Source organism: Amborella trichopoda, chromosome 6, assembly GCF_054954075.1.
Source record: "Amborella trichopoda isolate Santa Cruz 75 chromosome 6, AtrichopodaSantaCruz75HAP2 v2.0, whole genome shotgun sequence".
Classification (NCBI taxonomy): domain Eukaryota; kingdom Viridiplantae; phylum Streptophyta; class Magnoliopsida; order Amborellales; family Amborellaceae; genus Amborella; species Amborella trichopoda.
Genome location: NC_142341.1, coordinates 2450637 through 2477912, shown reverse-complemented (window position 1 = coordinate 2477912; position 27276 = coordinate 2450637). Strand labels below are relative to the sequence as shown.

Below are 27276 nucleotides of genomic sequence, written 5' to 3'. Positions count from 1 at the left end.
CCATTGCCTCTGTTGCCATAAGTTTTGACTAACCAAATGGAGTCCAAATTCTTTGAAACTACTGCAATATGCAAGATCTGTGTGTGTACTAAAGGTTGCATGTTGAAATTATTTTGAAATTCCTTTTTTATTGAAAGTTATACCTTCATGAAGAGGGATACGTCAATGTTGGCAGAATTCAGAAATTGACCTCTGGTGGCATGAGCTTTTAACCAACTAAATAAAGTCCAAATGCTTTCACCCACCCCCATTTGAAAGATACGTGTGTCTAGTATAAAATTGGTATTGGAAGCATGTCAAGATTTTCTATTATTTAGAAACGATGTTCATTTTCTAGAGTAATATCACTGTTATGAATGTAGAAAATTCCATAATCTTTCCATTTTGTTGTAATGGTTAATTAGTCGACCAAAAAGCCCTTGATTTAGCCCCAAATCAGTTCTAAATGGAAGATCAATGAATACTTGACTAGGTATAAGTATGATTGAAATAAGGCATACCTATGTTGTGAAATGGAATGTACTCATGTAATCATTGGCAATGCATGGTTGAAATCAGTTATGTTTATGAAATAGTGATTGCTACTGCTTGTAAAATAGCGAATGCTCATGAGGCATGTTTATGACATACATGTATGCTAATGAATGAGTGAGTGCTTATTGAATACGCCTAACTCAGATGCAGCAGACTACGAATATAATAGATCATCCAATTGTAGTATGCGATAACGTGATGAGTGCATATGATAAGTGCATGTGATAAATGCAAGTGATAAGTGCTATGTGAAAATGAATGTGCATGCTTTGATACGATGTGTATCCTGTTGTGACCGATTGGCATGCTTTGAGCTTATTGCGTGACCATATTGTGAATTGTGACTGATTAGCATGCTTTGAGCGTATTGCATGACCATATTGAGATATGTGATACCGTGATATGTGTTATTGTGATATGTAACCGATTGGCATGCTTTGAGCTTATTGTGTGTCCTTACTGTGAATTGTGACCGATTAGTATGCTTTGAGCATATTGTATGACCATACTGAGATATGTGATACCGTGATATGTGTTATTGTGATATGTGACTGATTGGCATGCTTTGAGTGTATTGCATGACCATATTGTGAATTGTGACCGATCGGCATGCTTTGAGCATATTGCATGGCCAGGAGGTGTTAAGTGATCTACGAGCCAGTGGCATGTTTTGAGCGTATTGCATTGCCAACTGGTGCCGGCAGCTTCCCTGACTCCCCAATGATAGGAAGGGAGTTAGGAAGAGTGTGTGATGGGAGGGTCGTACCCCCAAATTTTGGTGTAATAAGTAGATGGTATCTTGCAAGGCCGCCGCTTATTAAAAACCCCAAAGCGCGTTGGGGATTGTGTGTATGTGCGTGTGTGAAGGTATTACGAAGTGGGACACTCACTTGTCATTGTCTTCCCTCCTAAGTGATGGTAGAGGTCGTAAGCAATGGGATTGGCTTGGCTTGATGAATAGAGCCTCTACTTCAAGAGTAAGTGACTTAGAGAGTGAGTTGGTTAATATACATGTTGATGTTGTTACACAATTGTATTGGGTCAAATTTATAGTTTTGTGATTCGTTATGATACTTGTGTTGATAAGACCTGATAGATTGGTGTTTTAAATGATGTATGTGTTATTATTATTGCTTATCTCCGAAAAGCATTACTCATGACTCCTTGTTGGATATAGTAGCAAATCATGGCATATGTTTCTCCTTACTAGGCTTTATAGCTCATTCATTTACTTTCCATCCTTGTAGAGTAGTAGCTGCAGGTCAAGGGCAGTTGGTTGGGCGAGCGTTTTAGCAGCTCTGAGGACCTGCATCTACCGAGAAGACTTTTGATTGTATGTGTTTGGATGGTCATGGGTCATGTTCTTTTTTTTGTTGGAACTATGTATTTTTGTATCTGAGACTTTGGTGCCTTAGACAATTGTAATACTCTAAGTTTGAATATGTATAAATATAAGTTTCAGTTTTATTTTTGCTCAGCTTCTTGTATAGTTGTTTTTAGAGTTTTCCCTTTTTTTCATGGTTTGCTTTGCTTATCGCTTCTCTAAAAGCGATGAGCGCACTCCAACCTGAGTGATACTCGCTACTTCCGATCGCGGTCTCGCACTCTGTCGCTCTCCGGTATGGGACGGTAGGAGTCAGGGGGTGAGGTCGTGACAATTACTCTGACCTAACATCCACCATCCGTATTTAATTTATGAAGGACATGTTAAATGTGGGAATGGTTGGATATTACATTGAGCAATCAGCCCCCTAACAACCCATCCCCGGTCAAATTTTTTTAGCTGCCCAACTCCACTATCTCTGAAAGCATATACAGTTAGAGTACCTTAATCTCTATTAGTCCCAGTTAACTTGATCTACAAATTGTATCCTGGCATTTAGATCACAATAAATCTTCATAATAAGTTAGGCTCTTAGCATGCAAAAAACATATTGGTCTTGAGAAATCTCCCACTAGTTTCTTATATTTCAGATCAATGGATATGATTATTATTTAACTTTGTGATTTAAAGCTATCAAAACAATCCTTTAATCCATATGATGCAATTCGTATAAGGCCTTGGCTTTAAAGCATATTGTCCGGAGAGCTTGGAATTTCCTAGGATAGCTCTAAAACCTGTTTCTATCATGGATTATTTACAGCTCAAAACCTATCTTATGGATATGTGAACACTTGAAAATAATCAATCTAAATAATATATTACAATATACATTACTTTTAAGACTTGAAATCCTTCTTCTTCGTTTCAACGCTAAAACTATTTTATTTATTGAGTTTTGAGGTGAAGCTTTTACTTTTCTTCGTGAAACGCTCTTTATTTTGACCTTTTCCTTGACCCATATCCTTTTGGGTGAAAAGACTTTTTAACCCTGCCACGTATGAGAATGTGCATAGTGCTTTAGTATCATTTTGCTTTATATCTCTTGATGCTTATCCTCGAAGCAAACCACCACAACAAAGTCCCATGTAACTTCTTGCGTGTGATAATGACTGCAATTCTTAAAAATTGATGCTTTAATTTTCTAAAGTTCGCATGAGAAAATGCCTTTCAAGCTCCTAAATGGGCATCTTTATCTTCTTCTTTTTTGTCTTTTTTCTTTTTTTTTCTTTTTTTAGGAATTCTTGGGCATCCTTCTCTTTCTACTTGCTCGACGTTGTAGCTACCAAACATGGTCTGTGTAGTTTTGGGCTCATCGAGTGTGGCTCGTAGGCCGTGCCCAGCTCTAAATAGCTCGAGCACAGGCCTAGCTATAATGATTTAAGCTAAGCATGGTCCAAATTCGCTTTTGGGCTGCCCTTATGCCATGGATCAGGCATGTTTGTTTAGCATTGGCCGGGTCGCCCTGCCAATCCTTCTACAATTAATTCATCCTCTGATTGGGCTCAAACCTACCACAAGTCTATTCCAATTTGGCCTAGTCGATCCTAGCCCAACCCAAGCCCATACCCGGATAGTTGGCAACCCTACCCCACTCTTTTTTTCTTCTCTTTTTTAGATGATTCAGTAGAGAAGATGGATCAGACCCCTACAAATAGTTTAGGAGCTAGTTTTTCGAAAGTGTTAATAGAGTGGTATCAATGAGAATGAAAACCACAACATGGTAACTATGGTGTGGGAGTGCTACTATCACGACCCCATACCACCCTGCTCTTGAAAGAATGAAATAGAGGTACCAATGATGCAATAGAACTTAAAAATATGCCATTAGTACGGGAATTGTTGCTATCCAAAATCACCCGCATAAAGAAATCCCGTATTATGTGGGATTGAGATTGATATTGATAAGTTTCCTAAAGAAAAAAGAAATTCAAAAAGATTAATATTTCTTAGTTTTTGAGATATATGTAATATCTATAGGAAGTTTCTTATCTAATGTGAATTTCTAATCTTATATATATGGGATGAAAATATAGAAAATTTGTATATCCAACACCACATGGGAAATGTGGTTTCCTCTAGAGGGAGAGGGGGACAGAGCCTCTTGTACCCTTAGAGATAATAGAGCTTCCTATGGAGAAAACATTGCTATGGTGCTAAGAGAGGCGATGGTGCCTCTTGTAGACTTGACTCTGCAGATTGAGAAGTTTGTTTATGGTTTAAAAGCAGTTATCATGGAGATTTTGGGTGATTTCCCCTTTTAGTGAGAGAGTCTCACTCTCAAGTTCTCTTCCTAGACAATGGTCTAGTTATAAAATAGAACGAGAGATCAACAGTGGTGCAGTTTGAGATAGCAGGTCTAAAAAGGTTTTGCTTGACTGAATTTTGTCGAAAGTTAAATATGTAATTCTATGTTCCAAAATCTATGATATAATTTTCATTGAAATAGTGGATTTATATTTGTCTTACCCGTGGATGAAGCCCTTCTGGGTGAAGTACGTAAATTTTTGTGTGCTTGCCGTATATGTTTCATGTTTTATTTCTCATACTTTATTTGTCAAAATCAACATCCGATTTAAAGCTTTTGCACACCACAAGCACAACTTGCCACAAAAAAAAACCTCAATACTTATACCATAAGAAAATCCTAATAGATTTCTTAGTATTCTAGGACAATATTGTGTATTTGGTCCCATAGGGGCATTTGATTGACTATAAACTTTCACATCATCATTCTTCATTTAGATTAATTTCAAGAAAATAAAATAAGAAGATCCAGAACTAAATTAACTTTTCAAATCAGTATTCAGACCGTCCTTTTGATGGACGACCACATACAAGGTTTTGTGTTTATCAAGGTGAATCAAAATGCTTTTAAAATTCAAAGAACTTCCCATTTATGTGGTTTTGCCTAAGGGAACAAATATACAGTTTACTAACGCTGAGACCACTACACACTCTCCATGAGCTCCGAGAGATCTCAAATTTGCAATTCAACATGTAATAAATAGTTCGTGTACTATAATACACCTTGGTTTCAAACAATATGCTGGCACCTCTTCGACGGTCCGATGTCAACAATGGATGATTGAGGGGTGCTATTCGTACATTGGAAGTGCTATTTAGTATTTGCAACCAAACAAGTAGTATAGCTCTTGGATTTTTTGTACTTTACATATACGCCATGCACTTCTATCAATGATTTAAAAATTACCAAACCAACTCGGGATGGGATCAAGGAATGAAGGATTGTAGTCCAGAGAATCGCGTACGGAAATGCGGCGGGATCGCATTTGTACATTTGCAGTCCCCGAGGTATAAGCATTTGTTTTAAACAACGTTTCAAAAAACGCCGAGTCGTCCGGTTCGACTTGAAAATCGTGAAAAGGGGACCGGATCGCCTATAAATCGGGAATCGTCCGGTTCTAGAGAGAATCGGACGATTTCTGTACAGTGAATCGCCGATTCACTGTACGGAATCGGCGAGTCCGAACAGTGAATCGGCGAGTCCGTACGGAATTTTTTTTTTTTTTTTTTTTTTTTTTTTTTTTTTTTTTTTTTTTTTTTTTTTTTGTAATCCATGATAGATTTTTTTGTAATACTTGATCGATTTTTTTGTAATCCATGATCGAATTGTTTTTGTTTTTTTGTAATCCATGATCGAATTTTTTGGTTTTTTGTAACCCATAATAGAATTTTTTGTAATCCATGATCGAAATGTTTGTTTTCTTTTCTTGTAATCCATGATCGATTTTTTTTTTTTTTTTTTTTTTTTTTGTAACCCATGATAGAATTTTTTGTAATCCATGATCAAATGTTTTGTAATACATGATCGAAATGTTTGTTTTTTTTTTTGTAATCCATGATCGAAATGTTTGTTTTTTTTTTTGTAATCCATGATTGAATTTTTTGTTTTTTGCTTTTTTTGTAACCCATGATAGAGTTTTTTGTAATCCATGATTGAATTTTTTGTAATCCATGATCGAACTGTTTTTTTCTTTTTTTGTAATTATTTTTTGTTTTTTTTTGTTTGTTTTTTTTTGTTTGTTTTTTTTTTGTAATCCACGATCGAATTTTATGTAATCCATGATCGAATTTTATGTAATCCATGATCGAATTTTATGTAATTCATGATCGAATTTTATGTAATCCATGATTGAATTTTTTGAAAATTTGTGAATTTTTTTTTTTAATCCATGATCGAATTTTTTTTTGTAATCCATGATAGAATTTTTTGAAAATTTGTGATTTTTTTTTTAATCCATGATCGATTTTTTTGAAAATTTGTTTTTTTTTTTTTTTAATCCATATTATTTAAAGAGAAAATGAGAGAGATGATGATTCTGAGGCCACCCTATCCCAGCCATATTATTCACATATCGAGTCCCAACAGCAACAGTGTAGGGATGAGCACGAAATACTGTAAATTAAATGCTGAATGGCTGTTCATGCAGGGAAAGAACATATCAATATTCGCATATTCATTCAAAAACATGAAAATTCTTAATGGAGTACCCTCATTTTTTATTGAATTCCTAAAAAACAATAATTATAATGAATTTTAATAATTTTTTCGAATTTTTTTTAAGCTTTATTCTGACCGATTCACCCGATTTCGGATCCGGATCGCCGATTCGCCGATCCGGATCGGTTTTCTGGAAGCCCGATCCGGGTCACCGATCCGTTTTTTAAACCATTGGTTTTAAAGATGGATGCAATAGGTGTTCTATTTAAAAACAATTGAAACTAATTGTCCAAATGTTTTCTTAATAGAATCATTATTTTTAATTTTAAAAAATTATTTATTTTTTCATATTCATAATCTCTTTGTTAAAGATTACATGTCCTTAAAAAACAGGTCCAAAAATCCATCTAAAAAATAGGTTTTTAAGATGTGACTCATTTCTAGATGGACTCATAAAAACCGTGTCGATCATATAATCGCCTAATTTTAGAAATCTCTTGTATATTCCTAAATCGGGTGAATCGGTCCATTTCAGGGTGCAGTTCCTAAAATTGGAACTAATGATGTAGAAATAAGAACCAGGTTCCAACTTGGTCCTTGGAAACTCAAGTCGGATCACTTATTCTAATCCAGATCGTCTAATTCAAGGTAATTAGATAACAAAAAAAATTTGAAAAATAAATAGAAAAAAAAAATACTGGGAGAACCGGGCTAGTTCTAAGGTTCCTCCTAATCCTAATCCGACTCAAAAATCAACGGTTTTGATACTATGTTTGGAACAATGCTTCCCAATACTCACGATGTGTATTTGGAGAATTGCTTCCCAATACCCAATCATTCCTTGATTCAGAGCTAACCAAAGAAGCTAAATTAACCCGCCAAAGAATCAGCTACCTCATTTGATCAAACGAAACCACCAAGCCATTTACAGACATCCAAAATCTCAAGCCAAAGCAACATGAGAGTCCACAGTCCTTTGCTCGCTCTATTACACCCGATGTTTGACTACTCGATCCTACTGCTGAGTATTCAGACCGAGTACTCCGGCTTGGCACCTTGGCGAGCCCAAGTTACCCCGAATTGACCGTCTCACTTGGGGATATTAAAATAAATCAAAAATCTCAAAAAATAAAGAATTGATTTGTAATAAAATTCTTATGTTTTCTATCGTTTTGGCATTTGATTGGAAAGTGGTTTGGCCATAAATAGTTATTTTTCGTATTTTCCCGTTTTTGGATTATTTTAAAAATACCCCCAATCACAAATTGATTTTTTAAAATGTTTTTTAATTACTTTTTTAACCTCAGTTTGAAGTGTTTTGTTTAATCTTTCTTTAAACATATTTTTCTATTGATCGTGCCTGAAGGTCAATAAAAACTTTCTCGAACTTTGTGACTCCTAGTGTTTGTAAAATCGAACCGGAACGGTTAACCGGACATGGGCCTGGAAGCGGTTTAACCGGCCTAACCGATAAACCAAACGAGCAGGCAAATCCCAGATGGTCCAAAAAGTGTTGAAAATCTTTTAAAAAAAAAACAAAAAAGCCTACTAAAATATGAAAAACATATAAAGAATGATTAAAATAAAACACATTCAAATGAAGTTGAAAATTAATGAAAAAAGTGGATTTTAACCCATTTTATATTTTCCAAGGGCTATTTTAAAAAAAAAATTAAAAAATATGGGAAAATACAAAAGTGAGTATTAATGACCAAAACAATTTTTAATCTTTATCATAATGTAAAAAATATTTTAAAATGCATTAGAAATCAAATTCCTTATTTTTCAAAATTTATAATACCAGTTGATCACCCTAACCTCCCACTAAAATTTAGATAAGATAAACATTTAAGCAACTAGGAATTCAAGTTGAGGTTAAAAGATTTGGATTTGCTTAAACATTTCATTACTTTCTTTCTACATACAGGATTTTGATTAATTTCACCTTTTCAAAAACCTTTTTATTCCATTGGTATATGCGGAATACGTATACCACTATTTTACATTTGTGTTTCTTATATTTTAGTTAGCTGCAATCCTATGCTATTTTTAGTTTTTTTCTTCAAACAATGATCATATGCCTTCACGGTTTTTGTTATTTGCTAATGCAGTTATTTTGTTTAAGGACATATTAGAGATTACATGTCTTTAAAAATTAAATCCAAAAATCCATTTCAAATATAGATTTATTAATAGGCCCGCATTCTACATATGAGGGCTTGACCGCATAGAAACCGGATCCATGGCTAAAAGTGGTCATGACCCTATACAATAAATAAACAATCACAAAATATAAAATATTTTTTATTGTATTTTTTTGAGTACCCCCTTTTTATTCACTTCTTAAATGTACCTTTGAACGGCAGTATCGAAAGACAGTGCCCTTTTTTTTTTTAATAATTTTTACATCCAAAGATGGAAATATGTATGGGTTATCTTACAATATCTCTCCCAAAGAAAAAAGGAAAAGGAAAAGAATCTTCCCCTAAAGCTGTGTGATCAAACATCTATCTTCAAATTTAATGTGAGAAAATGGTGGCCCTACCAAAATAAAAAGTAAATGGTGTTAAAAATATTTTAAAAAACAGTTTTTTGATAAATTTTCTGCTTAATAAAGTTTCAGGTTCACTATGACTGAGATTCTAACTTCTTAGAAATTTAAATTTAAAATCTATCTCTAAAATGAATTTTAGAGAAGAAACTCATGTAAATTGATAAGCAAACTAGACTCCTTGAAACCTAACCCAACGGTGAAAGGAAACAAATTTCCCTCCATACAAATATTTGTTTTGAAAAAAAAAGTGAATACCCATATGTGAAAGGGTGTGGTTCGTATAGAGCCGAGGCTCTAAACAATCAAATTAGAGGCCACCTTCAAATGGTATCGAGAAATATAGTTGCAAAACTGAAAATCTTTATGATAATCTTAAAATATATTTTCATCTTTAATTATAAAATTTAAAACTTTAAAAATAGTGTTGATCGAGCATATTTATGAAAACTTGAATAACTTAAAAATTGACAGCCCAAACAGATGTTACAAGATGTACTGGTTCCAAAACTTGAAATCCATTTTTTCTTCTCAAGTCCATGTCCTGCTCAAGTACATTGTTTTATGCGCTAGGCAGCATAAACCTCCACCATGATTTTGTTGGAGAATGGAAATTGCAAGAATAAGCTCCAATGTCCACCATCCAATCGGTTGGGCTCATCAAATTATAACCCTCTCGCAAAATGCGGATGCACGCAGTGGAACGTGGATACATGGAGTACAAAAAATATATGAAAGTTTGTGTACAAGTAGGAAAACATGCAATAAGACAAATAAAGATATAAAACTTGTTAGCACCGAGATTATGTGGTTCATCTTTTCAAACTACGTTAACTTGAGAAAGACACAAAATCCACTATTAAACAAACTATTTTTGGCTCTTTGAATTCGTTTAAAGGGTTTTCTCTCTATGAGATTCTTCAACTAACTTTCTCTAAAAGAAAATGCTCGCTCTCTTCTTTTTCTTCTCTACAAAAAAAAGCTTCATGGAATTTTTCAAGAATATTCTATAGAATAGTTCTCTCGCGTTTTTCCTTTTTATAGAATAATGGGATAATGATCATATATTGAAAATAGTAGGGTAAAATACAAATAACTTTCAAAACTAGACTTTCTATGCAAGTAACTCCAACCGAACTTTTGTTATTACTTTTTTCCCCCACAATGTACGTTTTTAGCAAATACCCACACAAGTAAAAAAAGGTACATTGTTTTTTATGAAAATATCCTTTTTCATACACAAAAATTTAATTGTGGCTGGACATTCACGGGGGCATACATGGGCTGTCGGATCGTTCTTTGACATTGCCGAAGCCCGTTAAACTAAAAAAGTGTCGGACAGCTCTATGATATTGTTGGACCGCACTTGGGCATGTTGCCGAAGTGCATGGGCCTATTGCCGAACCGCACGGGCCTATTGTTGGACCATTCTTTGGAAGTGCCAGACCCCATGGGTCTATTGTCAAACCATTCTTTGTCAATGCCAGACCGCCATTTGTACTGCCAAACCGCCACTGTTATTTAACAGATTGACATTACACTATCGGACCGCCCCAAGAATACGCCGGACCACTTTTTTGTGGGAAAGAGGAGAGAGAGGCATGGGTAAAATTAAAGGAGAATAGTTTAGACTTTTTTTATTTTGATTTTTTGGGTTGGGGGTATTCGTTAAGAAAGTATATTTTGTAGTAAAAAGTGAGACAAAAAGTTTGGTTCGGGGTAACTTGCATAAAAATCTTATGTTGGGGGTTATTTGTAATTTTTATAGATTAGTATTAAGTTAGGGGTGTGGTTTCTATAAGGTTACACCTTAAACAATCCGATTAAGTTCCACCACCAAATTTTATCATAGCATGTAATTGTGATGTAAGAAATTATTGGGATTATCTGAAAATCTATTTTCATATCTTATTATAAAATTATAAGCTCAAAAATAGTTAAAATCAAGTATATCTACAAACATATGAAAATCTTGAAAATGGATGGTCTAGATAATGTGTTGTATATTTTCGGGACTCAAAATATATTTTTTGTCATAATCATACATATTTATATCGAGATGATCAACTAGAGGGTTTTTTAACATTAAAACAATATTATCCGATGAATTTTTGAGGTGCATATGTATTTCTACATTTTAAAGATACAACTTTATATAAGCTTTTTCCCTAAGTTAGTCAACAAGCCTATCTTTTTTTACTTTTTCAAAAGAAAAACCCTTTCATTGATCATCCGGACATTGAAATGTATGATCATGAAAAATAAAAAGATTTAAAGTCTCAGAAATAGTGTATTTTATAACATATTATCTATACCGTTTATTTTCAAGATTTTCATTTGTTTATAGCTCTATTTGATTTTAACCATTTTAAAAATTTAAAATTTTATAATTAAATATAAAAATAGATTTTGAGATAATCCTAAGAACATTTTACATCAACATTATATACCATGAATTTTTGAGGTCCATCCGTATTTCTACCTTTTAAAGATGCAATTTTATATAAACTTTTTCTTTAAATCAGTCAACAAGCCCATCTTTTTTTTTCTTTTTCAAAACTGCCTGTTTTAAAAAGGGTAAAATTTTATATAAGGTTGCAAGTTTAAAATGTACAACGATGGATGCACCTCAAAAATCTATCGGAAAATATTATTTTAATATTAAAAAACCCTCTAATTGAGCATCTTGATGTCGAGATGTATGATTATGAAAAAAAAAAGATTTTGAGTACCAAAAATAATGCATCTTAAAGCACATTATCTAGACTATCTATTTTTAAATTTTCACATGTTTATAAATGTAATTGATTTTAATTATTTTTAAAGTTTAAAATTTATAATTAAATATAAAAATAGATTATCCTAAAAATATTTTACATAAAAATTATTTCATGAGGAGGTGAGATTGCAAATCTTATAGAAAGCACACCCTTTGAGAAGACATAAGAGACACGGGACACGTAATTCAACCAAGTCGGATGGCGGAGTAAAAATAAACTAGGCTCATGAGGGAGCATATTACGTGCTCATCTAAAATTTTGATAACCACTTAAAAAGTTACAGAATGATTAATCTAGAAAAAAGAAATTTAAATTTTCTAACACCTGGATGACGCGACATTAATTTTTTCAAATGCAGCATAAAATACAATTAAATAAAAGTTTATTGACGTTAATATTTGGATTGAAAGGTTAAAAACTTAAAACTAATTCTCACAGTATTTCCAAATGGTGGTGGAGAACTACAAACACGGGTGGGCACTCTATGTAACTTGCTTTTGGGAAAGGTTCGCCAGCTCTAACTTTCGGCTTCAGCTTCTGGGAGAAGCCAGTGACAGTGCCACATTTTTCTCTCTCTAGGAGAATAAAATCGTTTGCTTTGATTTGCATTATCTCTCTCTATATAAGTCGAGAACCAGTCTACTGGTTTGCATTTTCTCTCTCTAGTGATGCACAAAAAATACAGTCTTTTGATTTGCATGAGTGACTGAAATCAGAGATGGGTTCGAACTCGAATTCACCAAGCAAGAGTCCTCTGGTTCTTTCAGATGGATTTGTGATTAAACCCAGGGATGTTTGCTTCACCTGTTTTGAGAGAGGTCACTGGGCTCGAGACTGCCCTGAGAAATTGAAGAGAAAGAAAGTTTGCAATGAGGGTTTGAGGAGAGAGGATCGCCATGAGAACCCAAAGAGAGAGGATTCCTCTGTGTACTGGAAGAGAGAGAATGGAGAAATGGGTCCAAGCAATGGTGAAGGATCTTCTTTGGAGGTGCAGTGCCCATGTGGTGGGGGGCCTTGCCCTGTTAGCATCTCAAAGTCTCGACAAAACCCAGGAAGAAAATATTATACATGCCCTGTGAGTAAAAGTTTCATAGTTTTGGTTCTTTCACTTTTGTGGTTTACTTCCATTTATTTCCTTTTAATTGCAAATATAGCCATGGACTCTGTAACTCTCTCTCTAGGGAGTGTTGAAAGCCATAGTTAGTAGTTTCATGTGTATTTTATTTGTTTAATTTCAAAATATAGTTATGGGCTCTGCAACCTCTCTCTCTCTAGAATGTGATAAAAGCCATGGTTAGTTTATGTTTATTTCTTTGACAGCAAAATGCGGTCATGGGTCTGTAACCTTCTTCACCACATGCATGGTTTGTTCATATATATATATATATATATATATATATATATATATATATATATATATATATATATAAGGCTTATTGCATTTATTTTTTATATCCTATAATCTCTATAGGAGTTCATCACGGGTTTTTAACTTTTTATCCTCATTCATCATAGGCATATCTTTTAAGTTCTCTCTCCATTAGGATCATTGTAATTGCCTTATTGAACTTATTAACGCCATTTCCTTCTTTTCATATTTAACCATAAATTGTCTATGGTCTTTTTCTTGAAATTTTGATTATTTGTTCTGCATCTTTCTCCATGATATATATGTTGTGTTAGTTTAATTCCTTCTTTCATACTTATGAAATGTTTAATTGTATTTGATGGGTTCAGATGTACCAACGATGCGGATTTTTTCAATGGTGTGATGTACCTTCCTTGCCACAAAGCGGGTCTATGTTGAAGTTTCCAATTTGTGGTTGTAGAGCCGGAGAATGCAAGCTTTTTACTTCCAAAACTGATAAGAATCCCGGTCGCCAGTTCTTCGTTTGCCCCATCAAAAAGGTACAACAGTGGGTTTGGGCTGTTCTAATGTGATGGTTTCAGTTGCCTTACTTTAATGAAGTTGGTTACTAGCTTTTGTTATTGCAGAGCTCCATATATTGGCTGCTGCTTTGGTTTTTATAAAGGGAAAAATTTATACAGAACCGAGGCTCTAAACAATCAAATTAGAGCCTACCTCAAAATTTTCACTAGAGGAGATTGTTTTGATGCCCAAATATCCTCAAATTGATCATCTCCACATCAAGATACATGGACATAGTAAAATTTAGGATTTCAAGTTTTGAAAACAGTGTATTTTGTAATGTATTTTTGGAACGTCAATTTTCAAGATTTTCTAGTTTTCATAGATCGGTCGATCTGCACTATTTTTTAAGCTTTAAACTATATAAATAAAGATGAAAATATATTTTAAGGCTATCACAAAGATTTCCAATGTTTAGACCATGTCTCTTGACACTATTCGAAGGTAGGCTCTAATTTGATTGTTTAGAGCCTAGGCTCTATACAAACCACACCCTTTTATAAATTAAGCTATAAGCTTATAACTGTTGAAAATTTGAAACAAGTTTATGACTTTTTTGTCAAACAAGCTTATGACTTTATTTTCAAACAAGCTTATGACTTCTGAAATTTAAACTAAAAGTCGCTGTTTATGTAACTTTTAAATCGTTGAAAGAAGAGTGGTAAAATTCGTAATTAATCAAAACTTAAAGAAATCAGAATTGCCAGGTGATTGAAGAGAGTAAGAAGAAGATTTGGGTCTTAGCTTAAGAAATTGCATCCTTGGATTGTTGTTTTTTGCATAATTTGGAAGGAAAAGAAGCAAATGGCGAGGGTTTGAGCTCCTAATCTCTCGCAATCCATGTGAATATTACTTACATCTCTATCGTGAGGTGTATATGCAAAGGATTTCTTTTTTTACACTTTTTACCATTCGATCATGCTCATGAATCCCATGATATATACCCAAATATTCATATGGAACTTCAATAGGAACTTCTCTATTTATTGAGGCAATCATGCATTGATCCAGTTGCCACCGGATCCACAAAGGACTATATAAGTCAATTTGTTTTTGACGCTAGGCTCCAAGTTCATCGTAGAAACTACAAAAGTAAGGTTCTTTATCTTTTGCATGCTTATAGTTATTATTGGTAACTCTTCCGTTTTGCTAGTTTCTGTGGTTACGTGGATTATACCTATTTGTACAAATACCTCGATGATTCACGATCATTAGGAAATAGAGTCTAATAAGCATAACTTGAGTTGGTACAGAAATAGGATCTCCAATAGCTGGAGGCAAGAGATTCATATGAGAAAACATAAGTAAACGGGCTTTTGCTTGAGCTTCCAAAGACAAAGGTATATGAACAGCCATCTGGTCCCCATCGAAGTTTGTATTGAATCCCTTACGAACTAATGGATGTAAACAATTAGCACGTCCCTCAACTAGCACAGGATGGAACGCCTCGCTGTATATCTGAGGATAATCCTTTGTTCGATAGCTGTGGGGCTGTTTACAACTAGCCAATTCCTAATTATCAGGTGATGTACTAGCAGTGCATCAAAGATGCAGTCATGAATTCTCTCAAGAGGCCACAATTACCGCGAGCAAGCATCTTAATGATGACGAAAACATTGCTAATACTTGCTCCGCTATTCTGCCCAAGCTTGGCTGAGGAAGAGTTATGGGGAGTAGAACACAAATATGTCGATTCGGTCCAGGAATACTATATGCAATGATTAATGATGAAATCAGAAAGTTAAATTCCTAATTTCTAAAAATTAGAAATATAAAACAAAAGACTCAGACCAAGTTCCGTCGCTTTGCATCCGCTCTGCTGATGATTACTTTATTTTTCTACCCTAGAGGTAAAGGAAGGGACCTTCCTTTTTGAGGTGGGTGAGGAGGGATTTGAACCCCCCGACACCATGGTTCGTAGCCACATGCTCTAATCCTCTAAGCTACAGTCCCCAACCCTTCTCCGCTGGCCATGTTCCCAGGAGTACCCTCAAAAAAGGAACCTTTCCTCTCATCCATTTCAGATTAAGAAAATGGAACTTCCAATTATCTTGGCAGAAATGTGATATCCTTCTTTCCATCTTAGCAAATGTTTTTGTTTACCCATAAGGGATTGTGATGTGTTTTTATGGTATCACAGGTCTGTTATTAGCTCTTATTTGTGGTGCACAATTATGTGGAATGTAGGTAGTGGTTATGATAGCTTTGATAGAAACGAAGAAATATTGTGTAGTTTTTGTCGGGGATTTCTTGGAAGAAATTGTGTATCTTCTTTCGATTCCTTCTGAGAGATATTTGATAATGGAAGTTAAAGATGGTATTTATCCTCGTCATGTCCTTTCTCTTGAAATCAGAAATCAGGGATCCATTCCCTTGACGCTAACTGATGAAAATTTTATTTCACAAGAAATTGAGCAAAGTGTTACTGAATTTTCCTATTTCTTGCGTGTACCAATTGAAGCATTTCCGACCAAGGAATGAATACTTCGTCAGCATGAGGCACAAAACCCAAGTACCATTTTTAATACAATTTATCTTTCTTCAGAACAACTGCCCATTCGATCTCACTATTAAGTGCAATTGGCTACTAGTGGACCTTGGGAATTAGTTAGTCTCATAACCGCAACATCATGCATTGATTCCATTAGGATTGTCATTTGTTAGACTTGGAGGATTCCATGCTCCAACTCACCTGACTAGTTGAAATGCACGAAAAAAAGAACAAGAAAAAAAACGCGTAAAAGCATTCTCTTTCATTTTGACACAAAGTGCCATTGCGCCCACTGTGAAAAGTCTAAAGTGAGCAACTTGTGTTGCAATCCATTGGTTTTCAGCATGGTGAATTCTTCTTTCAGTTGGGTGCTTTAGAAGTCTCCCTATTGACATAGTAGAAGAGAGTTTTATAGTATTTGGTTTGGGTTTGTTGGATATTTACATGTTCAGTTAGGTATCTAAGTCTCGCTTATTGATATTTTTGTTTTATTTGGTGCAATTTGGACAAGTTGGTGCCAGAATTGGGAATATAAAATACTATATTTTGAAGTTCTCCTTATTTATAATTGGTGTCTTGGAGTTTTTAAAACGATGTTTTGCAAAGTCTTGCTCATTAATATTTTTGTTTTATTTGGTGCAATTTGGACAAGTTGGTGCCAGAATTGGGATATTGAGATGAGAATATAAAATACTATATTTTGAAGTTCTTCTTATTTATAATTGGTGTCTTGGAGTTTTAAAAAAGATGTTTTCCACTTTAAGTTCAAGTACTTTTCCAAATTTCCACATCTGGCAATTGCTCCTTTTATATTGGAAAAAGCTAACAATAGGTGGCCAGCTATAATGAATAGTATAATAGGTTTAATGGGAGCAGTCAGATCTTCACATTGTAGTTCAGAATGCATGTCACTATTTGAATTTTAATATTTTTTCTAGAAATTGGATCATAAATTTAGACGTGTGTACTAAAAAATAGGGCGCACAATTAAAAAATATATAAAAAATGTTTTCCAAAATATAAAATGACCGAAATACCCTTGAAAAATGACGGGGGTAATTTGGTCATTTTAAATTATTGAAAATATTTTTTTTTTATTTTTCTATGGTGTGCAATAGTGTTAGGTATATACATTCAAAATTTCATCTTAATCAGATTTATAGAAAAAAAAATTAAAATTCATATGGTGATATGCATTCTGAACCACATGATAAAGATTTGATGGCTGAGATTTTACCTATATTACTATTCATTATAGCTGCCCAGCTATTGTAAGGTTTACTCTTTTATATTTCTTGAGTATTTTAGATGTTTTCATACATCTCACTGCGTGTTGCATGAGTGTGTTCTATGCTTTACAAGGAATCTGGCTTTTCTAATCTAGAGCGTGGTCACAGAGAACAGTGTTTGACTGCACCCTCTATATGAGGTCCACTATTTTCTTGTATTCTTACAACATCAATAGAGGCTTTCTCTAAAACATTTCAGTTGGTGGAAAAGTTTACAACCCAATTTAAGATGTGGTTCAATTATCTTTGGTATTTAGAAATGGGTATCAGTTGTTGTGGCACCTCTTTCCATTTTAGTTGGGCATTTAAAATTTGACCATTTCTTGATTTGTGCATTTCATCCTTGCACATAGGCCATGTTAATCTTTTCTATTGTTCCAATTTTATTAGATGTCTCCCAAGGCATTTCAAAAAGGCTGTTGACTTTTATATCTTCTGAAATCTTTAGTTATGTTTAGCTCTACCAAAATCTTTAGTTCTTTCCCTATTAAATTCCTTTTGAGAATTGAGAGTCAAAGTTTCTTTTTTGGGGTAAATGTAACTCTGGATGAAGTTACACACCTGCTCCCTATTATGATGCGTTTAAAACCCACACATGTGAGTAGTGGGTGATTACTTACCACAACAAGTTACACAAAATGGCTAAGGCATGGTGGAGTTATATTTCACGAAGTTCACTTAGTCTATTGGCTGATTTTATTTCTGTTATGAAGTTTGATATCTATTTCGAACAGCATGATGCATGTTGTAATTTGTAAATGTTTTAATGAAATTGCTAATGTAGATTTTATGGAATTATGATTTGGCATCTGTGTTTATCATATTATTTTCAAAATTGAGTTGTGTAAAGTTCCAATGCTTAATTGTAGAAATGGAAGGTAATAATTACACAGGAATCATGTCTCTACTTGAAACCTTGGTACTGTATAAGTTACCAACTGCACAGAAATTTAATGGTTCACAAGTGCAGGTTTTAGTTCAAAGAGCACTAGTTCTCTGTCTATGAAATGAGAGAAGGATTTTTATCGTTTGCCTGCCTGCAAGATATGAGAGATGCTCAAATCGATAGCTGAGACAGATAAGGCTTGAACTTGCCACAAAACTTGGCAAGAACCATATAGAAGCAAAAACAACAAAATCACATTATTATTTATGATGCTTTTGCCCCTGATGTATAGAGCCAATTCATGTTTGTCAAGCACATGCATGTTGACTTTTGCTCATGCCAATTCTTCCCATCATGCTAGAATTGTCTCAAAAGTTTTTTAAGACTACCAACCTTGGTGACATAGATCAATTTTATAGTTCCATTTAGTTTTCATGCTTTACGCAATTTTAGCGTAGCTTGCATATCGTATGCTTATATATCAACTATCAAGACCTAGTCTTGTAATATAGACCTGTGTCCCCATTGTTTTTGGCATGTGTTGACAGACCAAGGATAGGAAACAAATGTCAGGCACTTACGAAAGTTAGACATTTCTAAATGATATATGAACTTATTGTGCTCATAGGCTAATTTTGCGATTGGCATTTTTTACCCTCATATCGGTTTTAGATGTTGATGGAGTGTCTCTGTCTTTATAAGTTCAGCCACCTAGCAAGGAAATTCTGCATTGACCTCTCATTGCTTAACTGATTTTTCACTATAATTTTTATTTCATTTTAGTAATAGAATAAATACCATCTTCTATGCAACTTATTCAATATTTTCATGTTCTATGGTTCCATGAAGGGTCAAGGAGCCTGCAACTTTTTCCTTTGGCTCGAGGACTACGAAAAAGGGCTTCCAGGAAGCAATATGAGTCCAAACAAGCGACCCAGAGATGCCATTTCTGATGCTCATTGCAATGCAACATCAAGCCCAATATTCGAACATAGTCCTTCTCAAATATCGACAAATACCAGCAATGCTTTTTCTTGTGATTCGGGCAAGTACCAGTCACTGTGTCCTATGGGTGCTCAGCTTTCCAGTGAGATTCTGTACCCACCAATTGAGAATCTTAGCATACAAGAGACAACCTACCCACTGGACTGCGAAAAAGGGCTCCCACGAAGCAAGATGAGTCCTAACAAACGACCTAGAGATGCCATTTCAGTCCCTTATAGCGATGAAGAAACTGGAACAACACCAAGCCCTCTATCCAACCAAATTCCTTACCACATATCAATGGATACAAACAATGTTTTCCCCCCCAATTTCGACAAGAACCTGTCACCGGGTTCTATGGGCACTCAGTTTTTTGGCGAGATTAGCTATCCACTTAGAGAGATTAGCTACACACTGATCGAGGATCTTGGAAGTAGTGAGATCAGGTACCCACCAATAGAGAGGCTCAGCATAAGAGAAGAGCCAGTTATGGCTGGGAAATGCGATGATTGTGAGGGTGATGGGCACTGGGATATGGGCAGTGTAAGGGAGCCTTCTTTTCGTTACTTAAAGTGTAGGAAAGGTTGGGATTGGGTTTGCCCTCTGGTATGATACTGTATTTAAGTCTTAGGGTGTGTTTGATAACAAGAAGTTAGGGGGAGGAAGAAGAAACTTCCTCATCAATGTATATTCCCGGCAAAGAAGAACTTCTAATTTTTAGGGGACATTTACCTTCCAGTTATCAAAGGGGCCCTTAATGTAAAACTAAGTTGTGAAGATAAGCTTTTGTTTTGGAAAATTGTATCATGCATGTGGTGGGGACTGCATTTCTACATTTGTGGTCCTTAAGGTATAAAGCATCCAACTTAAAGATGATGTAAATAGGTGGTCCATCAAAAACTAATTAAAACCAACTGTTCAAATAATTTTTAATAGAATTATTATTTTTAATTTCCAAAATTTATTTATTTTTTCATATTCATGATCTCCATATTAGAGATTACATGTCCTTGAAAATTAGGTCAAAAAATCCATCTCAAAAATAGATTTTTAATACGTGATTCATTTCTATATGGACTCCTAAAAGTAGTGTTTTTTTGTTTTTCTTGTTTTTGTTATGGAAAAATATACAAAGAGACCATTTACTTTCAGTACAATGAAGTCACAACAATTCTTGGCCATCAAATTTCAAATCACATGGTTTCAAGTGTACTTGTGATTAAACTTATAGCCCAACAAAAAATTTCTTAAACTTTAATACATATCCCAAGCTATTCGAACTGGACATCTAATGACTAAGATTAATTGTAAGCTCTTTGTATTAAATATAAAGGTTTTATAGTATACAATCCATTCTGTTATTGATATTGTCGATGTTTAAAAAATAGTACTGTTGGGTTGAACTGGTTGTCGCTGGTTCTAAGCTGGCTCACCCGTTCTCAAGGGCGTTTTCTATTGATAATAACCAGCCTCGAACATTTTTTGGAGCACTGGTTTTGTGGTGGTTGTTTTTCTTGTGTGGGGCAACATGGTGCAGATACAAAGTTGAGAAAATTGGTTGTTGCCTTGGAGCTTGGTAACTAATACGAATTGAAATGGGGCTCCGGACCAACAAGAATTGAAGATCATGAGCTCCATACTGTTTTTGGAAGGTTTTTTTTCTTCAAAGATCACAAATTCTACATTATTTTTTAAAGCTCCCAATATCAAAGGCATAGAATCAATTGAAAATGTGTTTTTCCATCTTAGAACCCTCGATTGTCATGAGGACGAGTTGAGAGAGTGAACTTTTCGGGCACCAAGTTGAGGCCTGCTCATGGGCAATAAGCAAGAAAAATAAAACAAAAAGGAAATAAAGTAAAATTAATTTTAAGATTTTACTTGGTTTGTCCTAGATGTAATAGAGAAGTCAGTTGGTTTTTTACCAAACAAAAAACACACAAGATGACTCTTAATTGAGATAACAAGAGCAGCAAACTCAATCTCTGACAAAGCCTCTCTCAACACACTCAAGGTTTCCTCTCTTGTTTCTATATATATTTATCTCTCTACAATACAACTTAATATAGGGAAAGGCGACAACCCAAAGGCCCTTGCATGAGTCTCCCAATTCCTTAACTTTTAGGATTCTTATCTCTTATCTTTTTTTATGAAGACTCACATCCCATCCTAAATTGTGTACTATGGCAGTTTGATGTTTCTTGTTAGAAAAATGAATTTTCCTAACTAATTTTCCATGTTGCAGTTGTCAAGATTGATATGTTGGGGTTTCATGATCAGGCAGCACCGCGAATACTTCATTGAGAGGTTGCGATGTGTTTTATTTTTTATTTATTCCAAAAGAGGTGACTATGCTTTTATTTATTCCAAAACAGGTGACTATGCTTTTTTGTTGAAGATAATTCTTTGGAACTGTACATTCACACACTCATAGAGTATGATGCACATAAAATCAGAGTGGCACAAGAGAAGAGGATTGATATCAGCTTCATCTTAATCCACTTCAAAACTCGAGTACAGGTGTTCTCCAAGAAGAAGAGCATGATACAGGAGCAAGTAGAATGGCCCCTTGAAGAAGAGATGAAGCAAGTTTGGAAAGGCCTCACAATAAACTCGAAGGCGAGTTCATTTCGAGAATAGGTGAATGACACGATGTCGAGTCAGGGCATGGTCCTATTCGACGTTCTTACTTAGCACCAAGGTGTATGATCAGTTAGTGCAAGCGCAAGTGTATTGGAAAAAGGACCTGGTTTATGCGGCCAAGCCCGCATATGTAGAAATGCGGGCCTCTTAATAAATTTATTTTTGAGATAAATTTTAAGACTTAATTTTTAAGGACATATAATCTCTAACATAGAGATCATGAATATGAATAAATAAATAAATTTTAAAAACAAGAAATAATAATTCTAGTACGAAAACATTTGGACCATTAGTTTTCATTGTTTTTAGATGGAGCATCTAGTTGCATCCATTTTTAGGATGGATACCTTACACTTTTTGGATCGCATTTGTAAAAATACGGTCCAGCCCACATGAAACAATTTTCTTTGAAAAAATAGTTAAATGTAAATGAAATTTATTGTTTTTTTCTTCTTTGGGAATGTTTGCATAGGAAATAGGTTGCATGTATGAACATTAATGTATTTTTCTTTCGAAAAACTCAAAGAGGAACTTCAGTTGCATGTGTACGTAGTTTCCATGGGAACTAGGATTGCAGTAGAACACTTTTTACATGGGTTATAGGTTAGTTTTGCATATAGTTATTATTTTAAGAGTTCCAAATGCGGGTTTTGGTCTTCCAATGGTTTTGACCAGCGTTTTAAAAAACGCCGAGTCGAACCAGACTCGCCCGGTTCGACTCGGAAATCGTGAAAAGGGACCGGATCAGTTAAAAAATCGGAAATCGTCCAGTTCTAGAGAGAACCGGACGATTCCGCACAGTGACTCGCCGATTCACTGTGCGGAATCGGCGAGTCCGTGAAGAACACGGGTTGCACAGTGTTCTTCACGGGATTCTTTGAAATTTGTCATTTTTTGATCATTTTTCTTGTCTTTTTTGGCATGTGATCTGATTTGCAGGCTGTAAACAGCTTTATTCAGCTTTTTCAAGGATTAAATGGTGGAAAAATTTGTTGTTTTTGGATCACGAAAAATTCGGTGTTTAGGGTTTCCGCCTTTTCTGAAATTTCATGCCAAATAGGGCATGAATCTTTCAAAATTTGTAGGCATTTTGATCTTAAAGCTGTGAATCAAAACCTTTTGTTACTAATTTGTGATAATCGTTGAGCAAAACAGAGTTTTTTGGAGATTGAAGGCTTCGGTTCACAAAATCAGGTAAGAACTTTGGGTTTTTTTTTTTTTCCGCCATTTGATTTATTTCACGGCATATTTTGAACATAATGAGTTCAATAATTAGGGTTTTTAATATTTATTGTGTCTAGTATGATTTAAAATTTTCAATTTTACGTAATCTGGTCAATTACAGCAAGAAATTTGATATGAACACTGAGATGTCTGCGGAACCAAATTCCGTTGTTTTTTTTTTTTTTTCCGCCTTTTGATTTTGTTTTCATGATATATTAGAAATAATGTGTTAAAAATTTAGGGTTTTGATTCCTTATATTGTTGTTTATCAGAAAATATACTCAATTGGATGTAATTTATTCACTTAGAGGTGAATTTTTTAGTTAAAATCGCTTATGTAAAACGCCTCTGTGAAGAACAATTTTTTTTTTTTTTTTTTTTTTTTTTTTTTTGTAGCCCATGATAGAATTTTTTGTAATCCATGATCGAATTTTTTGTAATCCATGATCGAAATGTTTGTTTTTTTTTCTTGTAATCCATGATCGAATTTTATTTTTTATTTTTTATTTTTGTAACCCATGATAGAATTTTTTGTAATCCATGATCGAATGTTTTGTAATCCATGATCGAAATGTTTGTTTTTTTTTGTAATCCATGATCGAATTTTTTGTTTTTTGTTTTTTATGTAACCCATGATAGAGTTTTTTGTAATCCATGATTGAATTTTTTGTTATCCACGATGTAATTGTTTTTTTCTTTTTTTGTAATCCACGATCGAATTTTTTGTTTTTTTTTGTTTTTTTTTTTGTAATCCATGATCGAATTTTATGTAATTCATGATCGAATTTTTTGTAATCCATGATAGAATTTTCTGTAATCCATGATCGACTTTTTTGTAATCCATGATCGAAATGTTTGTTTTTTTTACTTGTAATCCATGATCGAATTTTTTGTTTTTTTTTTTTTTTTGTAACCCATGATTGAATTTTTTGTAATCCATGATCGAATTATTTTTTTCTGTTCTTGTAATCCACGATCGAATTTTTTGTTTTTTTATGTTTTTTTTTTTTTTTTGTAATCCATGATCGAATTTTATGTAATCCATGATCGAATTTTATGTAATCCATGATCGAATTTTATGTAATCCATGATCGAATTTTATGTAATCCATGATCGAATTTTTTGTAATCCATGATCGAATTTTTTTTTTTTTTGTAACCCATGATTGAATTTTTTGTAATCCATGATCGAATTGTTTTTTTCTGTTCTTGTAATCCACGATCGAATTTTATGTTTTTTTATGTTTTTTTTTTTTTTTGTAATCCATGATCGAATTTTATGTAATCCATGATCGAATTTTATGTAATCCATGATCCAATTTTTTGTAATCCATGATCGATTTTTTTTTTTTTTTTTGTAACCCATGATTGAATTTTTTGTAATCCATGATCGAATTGTTTTTTTCTGTTCTTGTAATCCACGATCGAATTTTTTGTTTTTTTATGTTTTTTTTTTTTTTTGTAATCCATGATCGAATTTTATGTAATCCATGATCGAATTTTATGTAATCCATGATCGAATTTTTTGTAATCCATGATCGATTTTTTTTTTTTTTTTTTTTTTTTTGTAACCATGATTGAATTTTTTGTAATCCATGATCGAATTGTTTTTTTCTGTTCTTGTAATCCACGATCGAATTTTTTGTTTTTTTATGTTTTTTTTTTTTTTTGTAATCCATGATCGAATTTTATGTAATCCATGATCGAATTTTATGTAATCCATGATCGAATTTTTTGTAATCCATGATCGAATTTTTTTTTTTTTTGTAACCCATGATTGAATTTTTTGTAATCCATGATCGAATTGTTTTTTTCTATTCTTGTAATCCACGATCGAAATTTTTGTTTTTTTATGTTTTTTTTTTTTTTTTGTAATCCATGATCGAATTTTGTGTAATCCATGATCGAATTTTATGTAATCCATGATCGAATTTTTTGTAATCCATGATCGAATTTTTTGTAATCCATGATCGAATTTTTAGAAAATTTGTGATTTTTTTTTTTTAATCCATGATCGAACTTTTTGAAAATTTGTTAATTTTTTTTTTTAATCCATGATAAAAAATTTTGAAAATTTGCTGTACTTTTTTTTTTTTATTTCTTTTTATCCATGATCGAATTTTTTGAAAAATGATGATTTTTCTAAAAGATGTGAAAATCGTGATAAAGTTTTGATTATCATGATGTATTAAACCCAATTTTTAATTTTTATTGTTTGAGTTTGCTGTAATTTTTTTTTTTTTTTTCCATGATCGAATTTTTTGAAAAATGATGAATTTCCGAAAAGATGTGAAAATCGTGACAAGGTTTTAATTATCATGAGGTATTAAACCATATTTTAAATTTTTATTGTTAAAGTTTTTGTTGAAAAAATTGTATGTTGATGGATTATTTATGCAAAAAAATGCATGTTATTATATTTTTAATACAAAACTGTATTTTTTTTATCTGTTGTTCATGGATTTTTTAGTTGGAATGACTGATGTTAGCCGGCTCTTTGAAGAATTGTTTTTATTATTAATTTTTTAATGCAAAAAATGTATGTTCTTGATAATTGAGTTGTAGCCATGTTTGGAGCTTGCATTTTGTATTATTCTAAATGTTTGTAATTGATATGTACAAAAATATTATTGTCAAAAAAGGTATTTTGCAATAACAAATAACAACGAATATGACTACATGAACTACCGCAACATATTATCACTACATATGGTGATTATTTTTCTTTTTGAACTGTCAGGTTATTTAAACTTTTTACATCTTAAAACAGTTGAATCATGTCAAGATCTACAGAAGACCCTGCATGGCAACATGGGGTCAGACTTGATCCCAACAAGAAAGACAAAATTATTAGTAATTACTGTTAAAGAGTGATAAGTAGTGGGGTACATAGGTTCAAGCAACAATTGACAGGGGTTAAGGGAGAAGTTTCTGCATGCACTAGTGTCCTTAGTAATGTAAAAAAACAGATGGTGGCAATTCTTGATGCTAGCAAAGGTAAAAAAATTGCCAAACATAGGATGAATGAGGAGATAGCTAGTTTATATACACCATCAAGCAGGAATGATACAGAAGAGCAATATAATTATGACCTAGAAGAGCAATATAATAATGAGCTGGACATGGCCACAAGATTGAGTTTACATGAACAATATCAGAGGGAATGTGGGTTTAGAATGCCTGGTGGGTCTAGCTCAGACATGCATGGTGGGCCTAGCTCCGATATGCATGGTGGGCCTAGTTCAGATATGCATGGCGGGTCCAGCTCGAGCATGTATGGCGGGCCCAGCTCAAATATGTATGGAGGGGTTGGTGGCAATATGTATCAAGGAAAATCAGTTGTTGAAGAAATTGTTTCTAAGTTACCTAGGAGTGCCAGTATTGCAGGTCATGGTCGTAAAGACCCATTTCTCTCAAAGCCTAAGTCACAACAGATGACCCTAAAAGGCATGATTAAAGGTACAAGAAACATGTTAGGGAGATATGTTGGTAAATGGTTCTACGATAAAGGGATTCCCTTTGATGCAGCCAATAGCCCATATTTTCCACCTATGATTAGTGCAATCCAGAGAGTCGGGCCCGGGGTAAAACCCCGACGGCATCAGTGGGCCAATATTAGATGAAGAGGTAGAGGAAGTTACAAAGTGGATTCAAGAATATAGACAGAGTTGGCCAAGGATAGGAATTACTCTCATGAGTGATGGTTGGTTGAATAAAGTTAACAAAAATGAGTTTTTAAACTTCTTGGCCTATTCCCCAAAAGGTACAGCTTTTTTGTCTAGCAAAGACGTATCAGGGACGAAGAAGGATGCAAACTTCTGCGTACGACTATATGATCAGATAGTGGAGGAGGTGGGAGATAAGCATGTAGTCTAGTTTATTACGGACAATGCGCGTGCATGTGTTTCTGCGGGCAGCAAGTTGATGGATAAGAGGAAGCATCTAGTATGGACCCCGTGTGCTGCACACAGCATCGATCTTATGTTAGAGGAAATCGGTGAGATCAAAATTGTGAAGGAGACTCTAGATGAAGCAAGGTTGGTGTCGAGATTTATATACAACCACTCTAAAATATTATTTCTGTTTAGATAACACTCTAAAAAATAAGAGATAATCAGG

The 27276-nt window shown here is 33.9% G+C and overlaps 1 protein-coding gene and 1 non-coding gene across 2 annotated transcripts; one reads left to right on the top strand and one right to left on the bottom strand.

Moving 5' to 3' along the window:
- The first annotated feature begins 12132 nt into the window (after positions 1-12132).
- On the top strand, positions 12133-20090 carry LOC18434520 (uncharacterized). Its single transcript, XM_011625164.3, has 3 exons — positions 12133-12786; positions 13449-13619; positions 19157-20090. The coding sequence occupies exons 1-3, from the start codon at positions 12430-12432 to the stop codon at positions 19901-19903; spliced, it is 1275 nt and encodes a 424-aa protein (XP_011623466.1). The 5' UTR covers positions 12133-12429; the 3' UTR covers positions 19904-20090.
- LOC148781483 (U6 spliceosomal RNA) lies at positions 17727-17825 on the bottom strand. Its single transcript, XR_016058721.1, has one exon. It is a non-coding gene; the product is annotated as a U6 spliceosomal RNA (small nuclear RNA).
- Positions 20091-27276: the final 7186 nt, after the last annotated feature.

Coding starts and splice junctions, on each gene's coding strand:
- LOC18434520 (XM_011625164.3), top strand. CDS start 12,430: ATGGGTTCGAACTCGAATTCACCAAGCAAGAGTCCTCTGGTTCTTTCA. Junction 12,787..13,448: donor GAAAATATTATACATGCCCT/GTGAGTAAAAGT, acceptor TGATGGGTTCAG/ATGTACCAACGATGCGGATT. Junction 13,620..19,156: donor TCGTTTGCCCCATCAAAAAG/GTACAACAGTGG, acceptor GGTTCCATGAAG/GGTCAAGGAGCCTGCAACTT.